This window comes from Pungitius pungitius, chromosome 6 (genome assembly GCF_949316345.1).
Source record: "Pungitius pungitius chromosome 6, fPunPun2.1, whole genome shotgun sequence".
NCBI classification, from domain to species: Eukaryota; Metazoa; Chordata; class Actinopteri; order Perciformes; family Gasterosteidae; genus Pungitius; species Pungitius pungitius.
This window is the reverse complement of record NC_084905.1, coordinates 14,971,710-14,990,886: the sequence shown is the minus strand read 5'-3', so window position 1 is coordinate 14,990,886 and position 19,177 is coordinate 14,971,710. Positions and strand designations below refer to the sequence as shown.

The 19,177-nt window shown below is 43.1% G+C and overlaps 1 protein-coding gene across 1 annotated transcript; it reads right to left on the bottom strand.

The window, feature by feature from the left end:
- Positions 1-853: 853 nt before the first annotated feature.
- LOC119195808 (DNA-binding protein RFX7) lies at positions 854-14,657 on the bottom strand. Its single transcript, XM_062562848.1, has 10 exons — positions 14,206-14,657; positions 12,302-12,335; positions 9,902-9,986; positions 9,419-9,458; positions 9,202-9,324; positions 8,987-9,103; positions 8,339-8,423; positions 8,039-8,246; positions 7,182-7,477; positions 854-7,089 (listed from the first exon to the last, which is right to left on the bottom strand). Exons 1-10 carry the CDS (start codon positions 14,331-14,333, stop codon positions 3,727-3,729), a joined length of 4,479 nt encoding a protein of 1,492 aa, XP_062418832.1. The 5' UTR covers positions 14,334-14,657; the 3' UTR covers positions 854-3,726.
- Between the last annotated feature and the right edge of the window lie 4,520 nt (positions 14,658-19,177).

Genomic DNA, 19,177 nt, shown 5'->3' with positions numbered 1-19,177 from the left:
TTTTAAGGAATTACTGGCATAAACATGCACCCCCTCACTCCAATATCCAATCAAATGAGAAGACCGTAGTGTAATTGTGAATTTATTACCACCAAATATTGATTAAATCAGCCAAAATTCCAAACTGAAAATCTGTAGCTTTCCATCTCCCCGTTATTCAAATGTTCTATACAAGCAAGAAACATTTCTATATTGCTTGTGAAATCTGACGAGTCACGTGGCCAAATGTTGTGCTGCGGAGGTGGACGTTACCACCGGGCTCCACATGGCTAAAGGTTCGGCTTTTTGGCCATAATCAATAGGGTTAAGGTCATTAACATGTTATGAATACCACGAGGCCCTGGGAAAGCAGAGCGGAGGGCCAACGAAGTGAGCACTGATTGGCTGGAGGGAGGTGCTGGGAGGTGCCGACCCCCCACCCGCCCCCTCTGACTCAAGAGGCCATCAGAAGAACTGATGACCTCTAACCTTAAGCCAAGAGGGTGACGGAAAGGCTTGCATATATTTGATTGCTAAAATATTAAGTCTTTACCCCCCCGCCCCCGCCCAAAAAAAATGTATTACTGCATCTAAAAATAATATTGACAGCCTCCTTTCAGAAGCAGCATCAGTCCAATCGAAACTGTCTTGCAAAGTTTATATTGTGATGGATCCTAGTTTTGTTTCCTAATATCTTGTCTCCACCAGGGGGCGTTCTACCAGTACTGGCCATGACACAATTGTTTTTCTCTAAGAATTCTGCAAGTTCAATTATAATTATTAAGCTGCAATGTCTAGTAAAGTCACTTTTTCTAATAATTTGTATTCACTCCAATGAATAGCAGTAATAATCATTAGCACACAGACACACAAGAACATTCTTTAAAAAAGTTTATTGGCTTTTAAAACCACTTTAAAAATCTCACCAGTGAGTACTTTCCATTGAAAAAAGAAACAATGCGATTGCAATATTAACAAGCTACTGTACATTAAGCAGTACACCAGACAACACCACAGAGGAGGTTTTTTTTTCTTTTCTTCTACTAGTAGAAATGGACAAGAGAGTCAAACAGAGTTGGTTCTGGGTCAGTCAAAGGTAAAGAATCAGAATCACTGCTCGGTGGAGCTCCTGTACTCATGAAGAGGTGCATTACCTTCATTCAAATCCAAATATCAGTGCCTTATTATTTAATAAAAAATTACGAGAAAATGTTCAAATTTCTTCACAAATCCTTTTTTTTTTTTTTGCAAAATAGGAGAATGTAAAACCAACAGAAAAAAGTCATCATGAACATAACATGTAGAACAACATTAACTTAGTAAACAGGACACAACAAAAGTAAGCGAACTCATGAAACTAGCACTGCCAGTCTGGTTAACAGAACCTGCCCAAATCACAGAAGACAGTGGTTACCGGGAATACAAAGTACAACAGAAGTCATCACACAGGCGTGCGTACAATCGTTTATCAACATAATGAGCATGTAGGTTTCAAAAGGTTGTTTTAACTCCACCCTCCTCCTCAATGCTTTATATTCTCATGTATGAGAATGAGTAAGAAATGTGTATCTCACTGAGATTAATGCACATTTTGCTACAAGACAATTAGTCATTTTCTGACGGTTAATTTCCATACTCATCTTGTCATAGAAAAAGGGGTTTTTTTTCTTCTTTTTTTGTGGGCATCCATCATTACGTTTGTCCATAAAGGTGTGGCAAAGCAATGTGTCATAGAAATTTAGTGCAATAATGTAAACCTCCAAAGTATGTTGAAACATGAATAATTTTTTTTCTTTTTCTCCAGTGTCTGCTGAAAGGCTTTGAGCACAACGTCTGTCACAGAGGTGTTTGCAACCAGCTAACAGTATCACAACTTTGTTTTTTCTCAATATACCATGCTATTGATCCTGCTCAAAGCACACATCACTTCTGCAACAGCAGAGACCTATTACCTTTGAATATTAAAAAAAGCAAAAGAAAATCAGTAAGCGAGACCAGACAGCATTACTTTTACGACACACTGAGCCAGAAATGTAACACACAACATACAGTATCTTGCCGACTATAGATCTAAGCTTTTTTTTTCTTTTGAAATGGCACATACTTAGCTAGAATAATGGCCATAATATAGTGTCTTGATACATCAAATCTCTATGTATCTATCCTATTTACAGGAGCTTAAACATGACTTATACAACATTGACAATAGCCAAAAACTCAAGCAAGCATCCTACTTTACCACATAGCAGTGATGGTTTCAACATGCTCTCAGGTCCATGGTTACCTATAAAACATAGGACGGGGACCCTTTTCACAAATTTACATACTGTACATAAGATTTACGCAGCTCAACCCTTTTCATCAAATGCAATAAAACTCTTTTATATCTCCGAGGTTGCCCTTTTTTGTTGTTGTTGTTGCTGTTAATGTCTACCAGGACTGTCTAGGTGTAATAATCTCTTATGTTATTTAAACTGATCATCTTTGGTATGGAAATAAGGCTGGATTTTCCGCAAACATAATTTCATTTCCTTTTAATCCCGAGATGACATCAAAGCATAAATGTCAGCCTCTAGTTTTCTATGTAACTAAGCCTTCTCCATACCATCGATATTCTTATCCAAGCTGGGAGTATAGCATGCCAAAAAAAACCCAAAAGAAATCTCATGACTTAAAAGTGTGCCTGCCATGTTTTATGGACAGCATATCAAATACCCTTTTAATCCATTACTGATAAGGGCACACACAGTGTAGTCTTTTTAGCCTATACAATACGCATCTATATTGTAACACTGCAAAACCAAAATAAGAAAAAGTACTAAAAACATCAGAGTAACAGCTGCCTTGATATGATGAAGCTCTAGATGGTTCTGAAGAGTCTTAACGTTGTACTATATACAGTCTCTCTACAGATGGCATAAGGCCTTGTACTTTGGGAATAAGGCAACCAGTTGTTGATTCCTTTCGATGTATCGTCCCCAGAGGGGCCTGAATTCCCATCTTCTCCCTGCCGCTTCAACTACTCCTTTTATAAGATATTAAACAGTACAAGAAGTACAGGCTTTGAGAAGATTTCACTCTTGGTCAATGCTCAGATGTGAATCAGTTTTCCCACTGATTTGGTAAATGATAAAGTATAAAGATTATGTGTTAAATTCAGCACCTGGGAGCATGTGATGCTGCCCTTTTTCTAATATTCAGATATGGCAGGCAAATGTACTACAACTATTATGTGCATATACCTCAATCCCAATATTGTCTCATTTGGTAGAACTTGAGCCGCACACACTTAAAATAGTATACGACAACATACGTTCTGTTTGGTCGTTTGTGCCAAATTCCCTGTCCATCTCTATCTTTCATTAAGTGTCCGTTGAATACAAATATTGCATTATTGATTGGTTATAACAAGGAAGCTTATGTTTCTTCTTACTGGTCATACCGTACAAACCTGAACTTGGTTTGTAATTGCATGCTGCCACCAAGTACTCTCACTTATTTACTTGAAATGCTTACATTTCTAATTTCAGATGAGGGAGAAAAGTGGTCAAGTACTGAATCTCTGGGTGACAAATGAAAAAAGGAACAAAAAAAAGTCAGTAGGAGCGATTTTCTGGTAAGCTTGGCACTTTTAACAGAACGAATGGCAAAGTCCAGACAAATCCCAACTATAGTTTAAAAACAGATAAAACTACATACGCACCAAACAAACAACAGGGAACAGAAATCATAGAGTAAAAGATGACTTCAGCCCAGCATCTCTACTGTAGTAGGCTGGTCTTTGCTTTCTAGCCAGTCAAAGGAGTTCACAGTATCACTGCATATTTGCTGAAACAGCGGGTCGTTCTTCAGCTCTTCCAGTGTTGAGTCTTCGTATTGTTCCTGCTGCTGATTGGGATCAAACAGCAGGTTGGTGTCCAACGTGTTAAGGTCAGTGATGCTACTGGACAGATCGGAGGTCAGTCTGATGTCGTTGGAAAAGTCAGACGCCACGGCGTTGAGCTCCGAAGCTACCTGACCCACCAACTGGGAACTGGGATTGAGGCCGTCGTCCCCCAGCAGGTCCTTGACAGTGTTGTTGAAATCCAGCTGTTGTTGCTCGTCCTCTGCCTCTGGCTGCTGTGTGCTCTGGAGGAGGAGCTGCGGTTGCGTTTGCACGGGATTCTCACAGAGCTGCTGCTGCTGCTGCTGCTGCTGCTGCTGATGATGATGTTGGTCTTGGTCACCAGTACCCGCTTGTGCTTGGCTGTCCCCAGCGGAGAAACCCACCTGTTCTCCACTGCCTGTGGTCAGGTAGCCGTGCTGCTGGAGCTCAAAGGCAGCCGGGCTGGAGCAAACCGGCAGCTGGGTCTGGTGAGCGGCTCCTCCAGCGTAGCCAGGCGTGGTCTCCAGGATCTGCGTGAGGTTCATGCGGGCCGTGTAGTTGGAGGCGAGGTTGTTTATGCCCAGGCCGCGGACAGAGTCGTCGCCGTCGGACTCCATCTTGCTGAGAAGGACGTTGGTGATTTTGGCGTTGCTCTGGCCCTGCAGGGGCAGCATCTCACTCTGCATCATGATGCTCAGGGGCACAGATTGGCTCCGCTGGACCATGCTGTGCATGGAGCTCACCGTCTGACTGTTGGACAGGATGCTGAGCACCTCGGAGGTGATGGGGGAGTTAAAGGGGGAAACCACAGCCCGGGGGGTGGTGGTGGTGGTGGTGGTGGTGGTATTGTCGTTGGTGGTGTTGGTGGTGGTTAGAGGGTTGTTGTTGCCACTGGGGTTCCTCTGGCGCACTGCGGGACTCACGCTGCGGCAACGGAAAGTGCCGGACGCAGATGAGGTTGATGCCTTGTTGTCTAACGGTGCAGGCACAGCAAAACTCTCCTGTTTAGTGGGTGTACTAACACCAGTTACCAGCTGCTGCTGCTGCACCGGCGATATGGGGGTCAAACGGCCAAAGTGAGCGGCATCCTGCCTCGACTGAGCCTGGAATGACTGGCCTGGGATCGCAAAGGCATGTGGCTTACGAAACTGGTCATCTACCAGGTCTTGGTAGCTGGGCAGGAGGCCAATGCTGTGGTTTGGCAAAGGACCTGCCGAGTTGCTGTTGTAGCGGTTGTTGATCCACTCCAGCTTGGCCTTGTCGGGGTGCGTTGCCATGGGCCTCTGCATGGGCTTAACGGGGCTGCTGGAGACAATGCTGGCATCGTGATACCCTGTGATGCTCGAGTTGATCGGCGTGAACGCGAAGGGGTTCCTGCACTCCACCGGGCTCGGGGGAACGCTGCTGCCGCAGTTGGACAGCGGCGTGCTGATGGGCGTGTGGCGACCCATGGCTCCGTCCACCGGGGTGATGGGAGCCATGCGGGAACAGGGGCTCTCTCTCGCCATGCTGTGACCAAGCGTCATCTCCGAGGTGGGGGTGGGCGTCGGCGTCGGAGTCGGCGTCGGAGTGGGAGTTTGCACCGGAGTGGTGCTGCTGTGGGCCGAGTGGAAGAAAGTAGAGCCGGCCTGGTGGGAATTCAGGATGGAGCCTTGACTGGTGGCCGACTGGCCTTGTATGGACACATCCACGCAGCTCCCGAACAGACCCTTCAGCTTCATCTGCTCCTCCATTTGCACCAGCTCCTCCACGATGCTGTCCTGGGTCATGTCATCGTCGTTGAATGGGAAGTAGTCCATGTTGGGCTGAGAACCTGCAAAGTCAACCATCTCCTGCGCGAGGCTCAGCTGGCCCGAGGCCTCGGCGGGTTGAGCTATGATGGAAAGTTGGTCAGAAGGGGCTTGCTTGGGTTCTGCTGGCATCTGCTGCGCAAACGCCTGCTTCCGAAGCTCGTCGAGCTGTCCCTCCTCCCATATTGTGCTCTTTAAGTCCCTCATCACAGAGGCGTCGTGTGCTCCTGAGTTGGCTGGTATGGTGAGAGAGTCCCTGGTGATCTGCCTTAGCAACCCCTGATCTGGCGTGCTGTTTCCAGCGGCTCTTGCGTCAGCGCCGAGAGAGTGATCCTCGCGTTTCATCAGCAGGGCCTGGGGTTTGACAACAGTCTGCGAGCCCTCGTTGTGTGTGAGCGGTGAGTCAGAGAGGGCGAGGATCTGCGAGGGCCCCGTGGAGTTGTGTTTCACAGTGGCTTTGCAGGGGGCGCTCTCTGGCCTGGCTGGGGTTCCCGGTCTAGGGATCCGCTTCAGAGCAGCACTGACTCCAGGTTTAGGATTATCGATAAAAGCCAGTGGCTGCTGGGAAATGAACACCCTCTTCACAGGAATGACGTGGGCCTCCCCACCGGGGCCCGTGCGCTTTCTCGGGCTCTTGGCATCGAGGCAGGGGTCCTTCGATGTCGGGGTAAGAGCGGAGGAGCCGTTGGATGACGTGTTGCCAATGGCGTTCTGATTATCAACAGTCAAGTACAAAGTGCTGCCATGGCAGTTTATGCTATTGCTGTCTAGGGTCCCAGCTACAGCTACCGAGGTGGGAGGGGGTGTAGGGTCACTTTTCGTCCGTGACCCTCGGTCGGGTCCGGGAGAGCACTTAATCAGGAAGCTCGGCTCGCTGGCCGCCCGGAACTTAGCCATTCCTCCCTCTTTGGCCCCGGCAGCGAAGGTACTGTCATTTCCGGCTTCGGACACCACTTTGATGTCGGAGGACAGGATGTGGGTGGAGACCAGGGGACCCGGTCTGATTGCAGGAGACTGGGGGGCAAAGGAGCTGCCGCCGTGCGGGTGCTGAGAGTCGTCCAGAGAAGCGATGGTATTCACGCCCGCCGAGGCGGGGCGCACGCTGGCGCCGCTGCTGCTGCTGGGAGCCAGAGCGATGGCCGTCATCTTCACCACGTTAACCGAGCTGACGTGGGGAGTCGGCATCACAGTTTTTATGGGGCTGTTGGTGATGAGCAGGGTGGGGGGCGAGCGCAGCGTGATGGCACTGGTGGCAGAGGGCTTGGGCAGAATTTGTGCGTAGCGCGTGCCGTGCCGCGCCAGCCGGTCACTCACGGGACTGGCTGAGATATTCTGAGGATGTTTGGGGGACTGTTTCAGGGACTGAGTGACCACTTGGAAGTTCACGGGCAACACTTTCCCTTCGGAAGTCCCCACGGGGCTGGGTGAGGTCATCAGCTGCCGGCCTCGCTGCACCTGGGAGGAGAAACGTTGACTGCGTTTAGGCCCCGATTGAAATACGGAGCACAATCGGAGGGAAAGAGGTAGGGGAAGGAGTCGCCACATACCGTGACCGGGCTGGGGACAGCTGCTACCACGATGCCTATGGTGGGCTGAGGGGAGAGCAGAGCGGGGCTGCCACAGGGGATGGTGGGGCCGGGAGTGCTGGCCTCCGTTCTCTTGACCTGGGCCTCGCTGGGCAGCGGCGAGTGGAGCTTCTGCTCCTGCTGCTTCTTCTGGATCTTGCGCTGCAGCTGCTGCTTTGCATCAACCGAGGGAGAAGGCAGGGTCTTCACCTGGGGCTGGAAAGAGTTCGCCTCAGCGGTGGGCACGAACGCAGACGCTGGGGTTGGCGTCTTCATTCCTGCAGAGAGGAGGAAAGGGATCTCAGAGCATTAGGTCTCATTTTTCAGGAAACATTTAAATATGTTACACAAAATGGCTTTAATCTTTATATATCTTTCAATAACTTTGTATAGTGCAAGTAAGCCATTTTATCCGGGTCATTGTTACCACTTCTTTTTTCAGGCAGCTAAATTAGCCTAGCTATATTTTAACTTCCATGGACTGATTAAGGAGACACACAAAGCATCACATGATGAAAACACCTTTTCATTTTTGTGACTAAACATAAAAAAATGTTTTTGAGAGAAGTAAAACGTTTCTTCTCACGACAATATTTAGAGTTGTTAAGACGCTTTACTTGTGTCGTGTACCTTTTCATTTTAATAAACCAGTAGACTCATGACCCAATAAACTATTGATTTCATAATTTAACAGAATATCAAATATGTGATTTGACGGATTTCATCGTTAATGCATCGTCTTTAATTACAGTGGCCAATGCTCTGTTGTGTTGATCATGACTGGCCCGGATCAACAATAAAATCACAACACCAGCAGATGAAAGGACCTCTTCCTTTACCTGTGGGGGTTCCGGTCATAACAGTGAGCGCAGCCATGGACTTAGTACCAATGTAGTGGCTATTGAGCAGGAAGCGGGCCAGGTCCTCCACGTGGTCAAACTGACGACTCAGGACCTTTTGGGCCCACTCACACACCAGTCCGCAAGCGGCAGATCTCATTTCATCTTCAGCACTCGGGGACTGGCCCGTCGGCTCCATCAGCTCACACTACAGCAGGTGGGGGGGGGAAGTGTCAGACAGGTTCCCCACCAGATATTCACAGTACCTTGTATTTTTTATTCATTTTCAGAGTAACTTACCCCATCACCAGATTTCTGCAGATCCAGGTTAGGTAAGGACGGCATGTGAACAAAAGCTTTCTTCCTTAACCCACTATAACAGTATGTGGGAAGGAGTTAAGGATTCTGAAACATCATGACTTCTGTTGAGTCTCTTGAGAGATATGGTTTTTCAGGGGGTCTCTTACTCTCTTACTTTCTGTCTCATCTTTTCTTCTCATCCTTTTTTAAGACAAATCAAAAAAATCAGACAGAGATTGTAATTCCACCACGGGACAACGTGTTTGATGTATTGACACAACTGATTGGATTGTTGGGGGTGGTTTGATTTCTTAGTTGTACATTGATTACCGTGTTCTTCTTCCTTTGCATTCTTCATATTGTCCATCAACTAATTTGTATTCAATGTGATTTACCAATAATATGATTTATTTTCGTGAATTATAGGAATCCTATCAGATGGAATCCTAACACAAACCATCAATTTAAGTAATTATGCAATGTTGAACGTAAAACTCTGAGAGGAAATTAATGATCTGCCGCCTCAAATGGCACCACTATGTCTGCAGTCAACGAATGTCATCAACTCACAATTTGAAGAGTACACAAGCAGAACAAAGGGATCTTTAAAAAAAAGGGAAAAAAAGGGTGATCAGACTGAAAGGATATTTGGATTTTCCCCTCATGCCCAGTCGACGTGCTTTCATGTTAGGAAAAACATTCTTCATGATCTTTCCAAAGTCTGCTGCACTCAGTGGATTGTAGCCGAGATTGTCACAATAGCTCCTGCAGGAGAAGATAGTCCTCCATGAGAATCCACAGTGCAACACATGCTGGGGTCACACGCCCGCCCCTCCGCCCCTCTCTGTGTCCGTTACACTCACTTGTATTCATCATACACCTCTTGCTTTGGGAGGGAGGTCTCTGGGTGCTCTTCTAGGTGATTCCGTATCCAGTTGAATGCATACATCTGTTGCGTGCGGCTTGACGACATGGAACTCTGGTCACTGAAATTAGTGGGGAGGAAATGAAAATAAATGTGGTGAGGCTGAGTCCTCCATTTGTACGCATCATTTCTTGTTAATACAGAAACTTTAATACCATAATCCAGGAGTGGAGGACCCCCGCTCATTCTCAGTCCAAATGGGTTGAATTGGGGGTTTGGGGTGATGAATAGATATGGGGAAACAAATGAAACACACACAGCTAGGTATAGTAAAAGCCTACATAGATCAGTGGTTTCACAATGATAATCAATCAATACAGCTGGAAAATGCATGATAATTTAGCATTAAAATAAAACTTGCAAGTGACCAACAATGTAAAACGCTTTGAATTGAATTGTCACGAGCAAGCAGCTTAAACCCTCTGCAAAGTAGATAGTGACTTTTTGACAAGCAATGAAACAACAGTGACAAATAATCTAATGAGCATCACAAAAAGAAGCAGCCATGTGTGTGTGAGACAAAAAAAGAAGCAAAAGAGCAAAGTGGAAACAGTTGATCTGAGTGTGTGTGTGTGTGTGTGTGTGTGTGTGTGTGTGTGTGTGTGTGTGTGTGTGTGTGTGTGTGTGTGTGACATACCTTTTATCATTGCCATTGCTGGGACCAGAAGGCAACTTCAGGTAGAGGTAGAGTTTTTCGATGTCTGTAAACTTCTCAACATCTTGCTGTAAGAATGAAATGAACACAAAAAACAGGGTAAAAACATAATTTATATAACCCTGAATTAGTTTTTGAGAACAAAACCTATGAACGTATGCCTCATGAGAGGAATATGGAATAGAAAATGCCGTCAATCGAAAGATGCTAAACCTTATTTCAGGTTATATTTAAAAAGGTCACCGCAACCACCAACGAATCTTTGCAAATATTTTTTTAAATGCTACACAGGTAAGAGAGTTGCACACAACCTCTTTACTATTGATTTGCTTTTCAATAGGTTTCTAAGAATGGACTCATCTTACCCATTTTCTTTTCTATTAGCCTCTTTGTTGCTAGGGAAACCGATACTTGAATGAATGAGGCGAGAGCTGTCAGCCAATGAGCAGTGAATGAAAACACTAGTAACTACACTGCGTTGGTACGAGCATAGTAACACAATTAATTATTCCTTCCCTGCTTATCCCCCAATATAGATCTTCACACCTGACAAAATAACCTATACAGATAACCTAGAAAAACAATTTGTAAACTCTGATGCTCTCAAATTTAGCGATTTGTGGACTTTGTAAATACTTAATGTATTAAGTAAAAAAATAGATTATTTTACATTTACATTGTGTCACTATGCAAAGGACAAATGTGCATCAGTAAAAACACTTATTTAACAGTTATTGATTATAGTTTTTAAAGTCATAAAAAAATATATAAATATGTGTCACGCACACAAAAAAGGGTAATAAGCTACATTTCATCCTACATATTTTGGAATAAGACAAACAGATCATTGTTTTTATCATTTCTTTGTTTTTTGTGTTATGTGTTTATTTCAGTTGTTTTCCTTTTTTTTGTGAATAAAGTTCACAATAAAACAGGCTTGGCTGCTTGCCTGCACGTTCCCAGGTGGTTGCTAGGAATGCGGTTGCTATGGAGCGCAGCCTACACTAGCAGCAAGCATAATTACTTTGTACACCACAGGATAGCGCTAAATTGATTTTGTGATTTTGCTTTTCATGTAAATCTATTTTGTACATTGCATGTCTAAACACGCATTGGGTTGTTTCTGAATTGTGGTGCTACAGAGGCATGTTAAGACGTCAATAACATTGCTTTATTTGCGCTACCAGTTGTATAATGCACAGTCCATATAAGAATATAGGATAACGTGTATAGTATATGTACGTATAAGTATATGTTTTCATTCTCAAACAGCAATATAAACCAACCTGACATTTTAATCCCAGTATCAAGGCCCTAAAATGTTACTAATACAATATACACATAATATGTGTCTGAAATGTTCTGATGCATTTGATCCATACATTCATTCTTTTTTTTTAAACATACAATACATGCAGGGAAAATGCATAGTCTTCACGAAAAGGGATGGAATTAAAATAACTTTTATATTTTTCATAAAATGATATTGTGGGTCAATGTGACAAAGTATTTTGATAGGTCTGTTACTTAATTCACTGGATGAGACAAAAACAAGAGCTTTTCAGAGCAAAATGTACAATATCCTTATAGACATCTGGATATGAGACACATATTGGTGATAGAAGACTCATCAAATTCACCCACCCCTAAGTACTGCTTAAGATCTCATACTATTGTGTCACCTTACCCATACATTCAATGTACATATTATTGAACAACAAGATGCTTCTCATATTTAGAACACAATCACATTAAGAAAAAAACATTGTGTGAGACACGTTCTACTGCCAGTTGTAAAAGCAGGTCATTTATTTATTTTATATAGTCTGACATGCCGTGTCAAATGGGGTCATTTGTAAGCCTTCCATGTGTTTGCACAGTGAAAGGGACTAAACATGACAGACAGACATGTTGAAATTAAAAAGGAAGCTGTTAATGAAGTGTATATTCTATTAGTAACAACAAATGACACTGACATGGCTTTGATGCTGAATTCCAGATGTGGGCCACTTTAGATCAGATTAATCCCCAAAAAGAATGCACATTAATAGATTTTTTTTAAATATACACATGTGGCAAAGCAAAAAAAGAAAAGGGTTCCTGTATATTGCAAAAAGATCTGCGTATTTACAGGACAATGTAATGTACACTAACCGCGATTTAAAAAACCTGTAAAACACAAAGAGTAATTTATATAAAAGACAAGGACTCTGCATTAAACATGCATGTATAAATAATCTCTCATTCATAGCAAAGCTGCACATCTGTTCTGATGCTCCAGATGAACTGCTGTGACTCATGATTGAGGGGTTGGTGGAGTGTAAGGTAACAAACAACAAAAACTTGGCTTGTGCAGGTGGAACGCTCCGGTGTGGATACTCACCAATATGCCGTCCACTTTTGATTGTACAGATTTGCTGAAATAAAAAAGAGTAGCATAATTCAGAACGGTGAAGAAATTTAAAGTGCATTGATACACATATATATATATATATATATATATATATATATATATATACGAAATTAAGATACAGAATGTGATATGTTGAAGCATCATTGTGAAGGGGTTAAAAACAAGACAACATACACAGTTAAACTATTTAGACGGTACATTTTCAACAACAAGATTGACAACAGTGAAAATTTCTTTCAGAATTGTTTAACCATTTTTTTTTTTATTGTTTGCATAAGAATCAACCTTTGGCAGCTTTGAGTCTTCTTCCCACACAGAAGCTCATTAAATTCAGCGAGGTTAAAACAACAGCGTGCGACCTGCTACGTTCAGGTCTCAAAATATGTTTTGGGGCTTGAGCTGGGTCATCCAAGGACATGAAGAGACTTGTGCCAAAGCCCCTCTACTGTCGACTGGGCTCTGGGTTGATGTAGTGCAGAATAGTCTTCACCTTCACCCCTAGTCTCAGCCACATGAACGTCTTTTTGAATTTGGCTGCAATCATTCTCTCGCTTCCTAGCAGTTCACCCGACATGTTCCCCATGTCCCATCTCCCTGACCATGACCCTCCATATATATATATATATATATGGGATATATATATATATATGCTACTCCTGATGGGCCTTCAAAAGTTTACTACAGAGAAACTAAAAGGAAATGGTTTTAGATCCATTAGTTATCATCAATGTTTCTCAACCTCGGTACCTTGGTCGACCACTGCTTCTGGGATCCATCCCGTGGAGCCTGCTTGACTGCTCCTAAACACTTTATAACTAGTTATACAGTGTGTCAAAGTCCAGGAGTTACTAACATTAACAATGGCTCTGTTCTTTGTGGCGGTCCTAGTACGCCATGAGAAAGTAGCGCTCAACAATGCCAATATGCTAAAACATTTGTATTTTGTTAAAGCTGTGTTTCTACTGCAGCGACATGGTGAAACGTCTTCAGCAAAACAAGCATGGCATGTTTTTCAGACCATTGAATAGATTTCCCATTGAGAATTTGGATGTAAACAACATGGGCATTGTGCAAACACTGAACCATGCAGCTGATGTCAACACGAGTGCAGTGATGAATGCATAGCAGAAACACTTAATACCTCATTTGCAAATAAACCATTTACATAATTTCTTTGGAGTAAATACATATAGCCTGTTTTAAATGGCATACACCAAGCGTGCACAACGTGGATGGTGCTTTGAATTCCTTCCAAACCCATTGCACAGTAGTTCGTAACATCTGAGCGGATACATATTCATTTTTACTGCACGGGGATGGCAAAAAAAAAAAAAACTAAACGGTAGAGAAACGCGTTTTAATCATTTCGAAAAGGCCTCGGCGCACACACTCTCACACACACACACACACACACACACACACACACACACACAGAAACGGACCCTTACGGCATCACCAGCAAGGAGGCGGCATCATCGCGCCGCATTAGCGGGAGCCGCCGTGGGTTTGACACCTGTCATCCGGAGCATCAGCACCACACTGCCGCCTCTCACATGGCCTCCCTCGGCTCTGGACGCTAATGACTGCGGCCACCGACGTGTCAATTAAAGCGACGCGGCGTCCGTACGTCTGCGCGGCGGCTCGCTCGCTCGCTCGAGCGGCGTTTCCGTCAAGCGTCTCCGGTTAAGAACGGAAGAGGCTCTCGTGTTGTTTTCGGCCGCTTTTTGTGCAGCACACAGCGGCGGCCCGCCGCCCCCCCACCCCGGCCAAATACGCTAATTACGAGGCTACCGCTAGCGAAAAAAAGAAGGAGGAAAAAAAAAACAGGGGGGGGGGGCAGTGAGGTTCGTTGGAGCAAACGTCTCCATCCTTACCAGATCGAGTTCTTTATTTTGAACTGCAGCGCGTTGGCCTCGGGCCCCTGGAGCCCCGGCACCAGGGCTGGAAGAGAGCCTAGTCCCGAGGCAGGCTTCGGACCCGGTTGTTGTTGATCATCAGCCATCGCGACGGAGGGGTGGTGGTGGTGGTGGTGTTGGTGGTGGTGGTAGGGAGGGGGGGGGGCTTTAACAAGTAGGCCTCATCCCCGGCTGTGTGCACTGCACCGGACCCACCGCTGCTGCTCAGCGGCTCAGTCAGCTAGGGCAGCCCGCTGAATCCACCGCAGATCATGGCTACAAAACGCTGCGATCGGACCCTCGCGAAAACACATCGAACTAAAGCAAAAACGACGCCCGCGCGTACAAAAAGGCATTTCGCAGGGATCTCTCGCTCCCTCTCCGCTGCCGCAGATAGCACGCCTGCAGCAGACAGCAGCTACAGACGAGCTCGGCTGCGTCCAGTTAGCGACGAGAAGCACGAGCGGGCCCGGAAGTACGCTGGAATCTCACCTTCAAAATAAAAGCGTGTGATTTAAGCTCAAGACAGTTTCACCTTATGAACGTGTGTGTCTTTAAACACATGTTAAGATGTTCGTTCAAATAGGTTTTTTAAAGCTGTGATCAGTTCTGCTGTTTGCAACGATCAACATACAAAAAAGCAAAAAATATCTTAAGAGGCTTTTTTTCTATTTCCACAGACAGGAGGTTTGTTTAGAAATAAAAGCACAAGGACTTGGACAAAGATTTGTCATCATCATCAGGCCCGGATGTTTTTATGGGTGGTGTAAACTCGAGTTATAATTGTAGCCAGCAACAACTCTTAATGTAGCTATACATTGTTTTTAAGTCAAACATATAGAGCGGAAAAAATGAGCCATGGGCCTTTACAGAGCCTTGGTTCCTCTCACTATTTGGGAGTTTTCCTATATTAGAATACAACTTCTCAATATGAATATTTATTCTTCAGTAATAAACCAAACCACACCATCTCCAGGGCCTGAGGATTAGGGAGAGCTGCTCCCAGCCAATCAGTGTCCTTGCCTGACCATTGTTCATCTCCCTAAAGCAGAAAGGAAATCAGCTACATGTCTTTCTACACTAGTACACAATGGTCCTCCTGAGCCAGTGGGTGGAGCCCCTTATATTAGTTACTAAAGCAACAATGCCAAATACTTCACTTCTCATATGTGTATAAGTGTATGCTTGAATAATATAACGAATATCACCACAATATCTTTTAGACTCGCACTGGTTAAATAAATCAACAGTCAAATTAAAATATAATCTGCAATTTATTTTTTAAATTATCAGCAATGATTTGAAATATTAACAAACCTGAATACGGTACGGTTATTTTCCAGCCGCTGTGGGCGTGTGCGTAAACAGAGTCTTTGTTTTTGGATCCCGATGCGGATGTGAGTGTTTTATTGTGTTTCCTCCAGCTTGACGCTGTTCTGCGTGATGCAGTTCCGCTTTCAGCCGACAGGGGCGCTGCTGCAGAAGGCTGGCTGATCAGACAGTGACAATGACGGGTAAACAGCCAGGATGATATCACCTCCCCATGTAGACCGGTCATTTATCAGCGAGTGTATCGATCCAAAGATCACCAATGTGCTTCAATCGAATGATTCGCTATTCAGACTTCGGTGAAGAAGGATATACCGAAACATTGAACCGATTGCTTTAATATTTCTATTCGCACATCACACTACACACTATACTATTTTTTACTTCGGCTGAAATCTGAGACACGGCTGACGGAAAAAATAACCTGAGAGTTTATTTTGGATTCAGATTGTTTTTTAGTCGGTAATATACATGCCAGGGCTGTTTTTATTAAACCTTCGTGAAAATGTAAAGTGAGAGAAATGAGGCCACCGGGTCAAGAAAAACAAGACTGAAATAATGTATTTCATCATGACTTATTTTATACCGCCATCTGTTGATGGAAACATGTAATGTTACTCCACTGACACCATGGGCATGAAAGACAGCAATAGACTCACGCGCATAGAAACACGCACATACACGCAAACACACATAAATACACGTATATACACGTTGGAAAGGCATGTCTGGACAAGTTGGATGACGTAATAAGATAAGAAAAACAGGAACAAGAGGAAATCGAATATTTTCTTTTTGGTTTCCTTTGGTTTTGCAGGGCGGGTTGTTGATCTTGATTATGAGAAGGCTTTTTTCAATCTTTTGCGTTTTTATTCCAATGCATAGAACCTGGTGAAGTATCTTTGACATGTGTTCAGAGGTCTAGGTCACACATCCAAATACACAAACTTCTAATTCTATGGTGTAGTATTTTACTTTATACTTTTAATTTCCATAATACTTTTATTCCATTGCACTTTTTACTACACTATTTTTCTATAAGTTAAGATATTTTGATATAATGATTATTAAAATTCTCAGTAATCTGTTGAAATCAGACCTGCTTTCGACAGGTTCAACATTAATGATGCTTACACATATCCATCACAATTTATAATTTAATAAACATTTACTCTGCACTATAAGTACTTCTACTTTTAGTCAATGAATATTTTATATTTAAAAATGATGTGGATATATTATGTATTTCTACAATCAGTATTTAAAAGCCAGTATTAGGTTGAAGGTGATGGCGGTAGATTAAGAAACCCTTTACTGGTGGAGCTTCTTACTACACCATGTTTAGTTTTTTTAATTGTTCATAATCTTCATTATATTTTTAATGGGTATCATTATTTGGCACAAATCAGTTTTTAAAGCCGATTCTATCAAAAAATGAGACTGGTTCCATTCATATGGGAGAGTAGTGAGTATTTTAGCTGGTGTGTAAAGAATCTACTTCATATATTATTCTGAAACATCTGGCCTGGTAGAAGATAACCGAGATGGCGTCACAAACACTTGCTATTTAAAACCAATTCTTCAAGGACATTATTCTCAGAATAGAGAGACGTGTACAGGATAATGAGCACATAATGGGTTTGTTTCCACCACCCTCTAAGGCGATGAAGGGCGATGTGCTTAATATGAATGATGTTTTCCAATAAAATGTAGGAAAATGAATTACTGATGGTTGCTCATAGAATTTGAGCCCCCAATGTTCGGGCTGTAATTTATTTGCTAATAAGCTGATGATATTGTTTTTTAGAGACATAAAACATGTTAACTAGGGTTTAATACTGTTGTGATCATACACTTACTCTTAAAAGTTTTATATTTAGGAGAAAGTGGATGACCAAAGAAAAGATTTATATTTTTGTTTAATACTGACACAAACATACATCTTGTGTTGCATCTTAAACTAAGCTGTGTTTAAGGGGGGATGTCAACAAATAGGAGATGGATGGAGAACAAATGGTCACAAATGAAGGAACATATGAGGAGGAAGGCCTGTGAGGTAAGACATAAGGTTTTCATACGGCATCCACAGATATTACACGTATTTCATATGAGATTATACTGCTTTATGCTGAAATTAGGTGAGCATTCCAACTTCTGGTGAAAGACATTCAAATACAGCTTTCATTTAACCTTCTACACCGTGTCAACAGAAATTGATCTTTTTGAAACAATAATTAAGATGAAATAGAAGATCAGCGAGGTGTTGCATTATATTGTCAATTTAGTTAAGGTGTGTGAATGAGTGAGATGAGATAGTGAAGTGAGTCTCTGAATCTTTAAACATTTTCTCATATAATAATGGGCTTTAATTACATTAAACATCTAGATATTCTTATAAACCCCTTCATCTCTCCATAACATACTTCTGTCTCACACATATACACACAAACATGTGCGCTTGTTAACAACACCGGAGGTGTGCAACAGTGACACTTCATCTAAATCTCAAGAAAATGTTGTTTCCTTGTTAGTCATTGTTTTCTCACTCTATTTTTGACCTTCGGTTGCTGGCTATTCTGAACTGATTTATTTCACTGTCAATCTCCTGTCACAACTGATTTGGACTGGAAGGTCTCATCTCAGCAGTCTTTGCCCTTGCTCATTCTTCAGAATCCTAAGATGCTGTACACAACGTTCTTACAAGGTTGCTGCCATTTTTGTGACCATGTGGACACAATTTACACTATCTCAATTGAGCTTTCTTTCTCCATAGATGTGTAAGTTTACTTTGATTGTTCATCCACATTTTGACGCAAAATATTACCTTTTAGATGATATATTTCACATTATGTTGTAACACATACAGGGGAAATTCCTACTTAATATATAACCACACATCGTATAAAAATAAATACATGAAGACAAAGCTTACATGGACCAACAAATACTCAATGTTATATTTCTTTTTTACTGTTTATTGTGGTCTAAGAGAAGTGAAATTACATAATGTATACATTTTGGGTTTTGTTGCACACTTAATCCCATTCCCTCAAACACAACTTATTTGTTTTTTTGTAGACTTAATTAGCCGCTCCCTGGAATTCATGCCGGTTCCGCATTAAACCGGCAGTGTCCTTAAAGCCACCCGTCTTCTCCTTTGACTCTGATGAATGTGGGACAGCGAGGGCACCGTGGTGCACAGGTCGGTGAGCTCTCACGTGCACCAGGCAGCCACGGCTGCTCCAATCCTCTTACAAACCCCCACTTCTTCCAGCACTCAGGCCAGACTATAAGATCAGCTTGCCGTGCTGCGGTCTTATCCCGTAGATGCAGGAGATCCTCAGTCCAGAGTCACGCCAGCAGGTATCAAACTCCACAGGCAACACGCACGCATGTGCATAGTAGTACATTCACATACATATCCTTGAAAGGAGAATATTTACAGATATGTTAAACTGCTTTAGAAGAACCATACTAGTGTAAGATGATATCATTGATGTGAAGGTGTACAGTTTAAACCAAGCAAATTATATTTGTCGAGTACAATCAGAAATTCTGCCTGTAACCTATTTGTTGTTCCAGTATTTGAGAGCTCACTAAGAAAATTTGTTGAAATGGATTG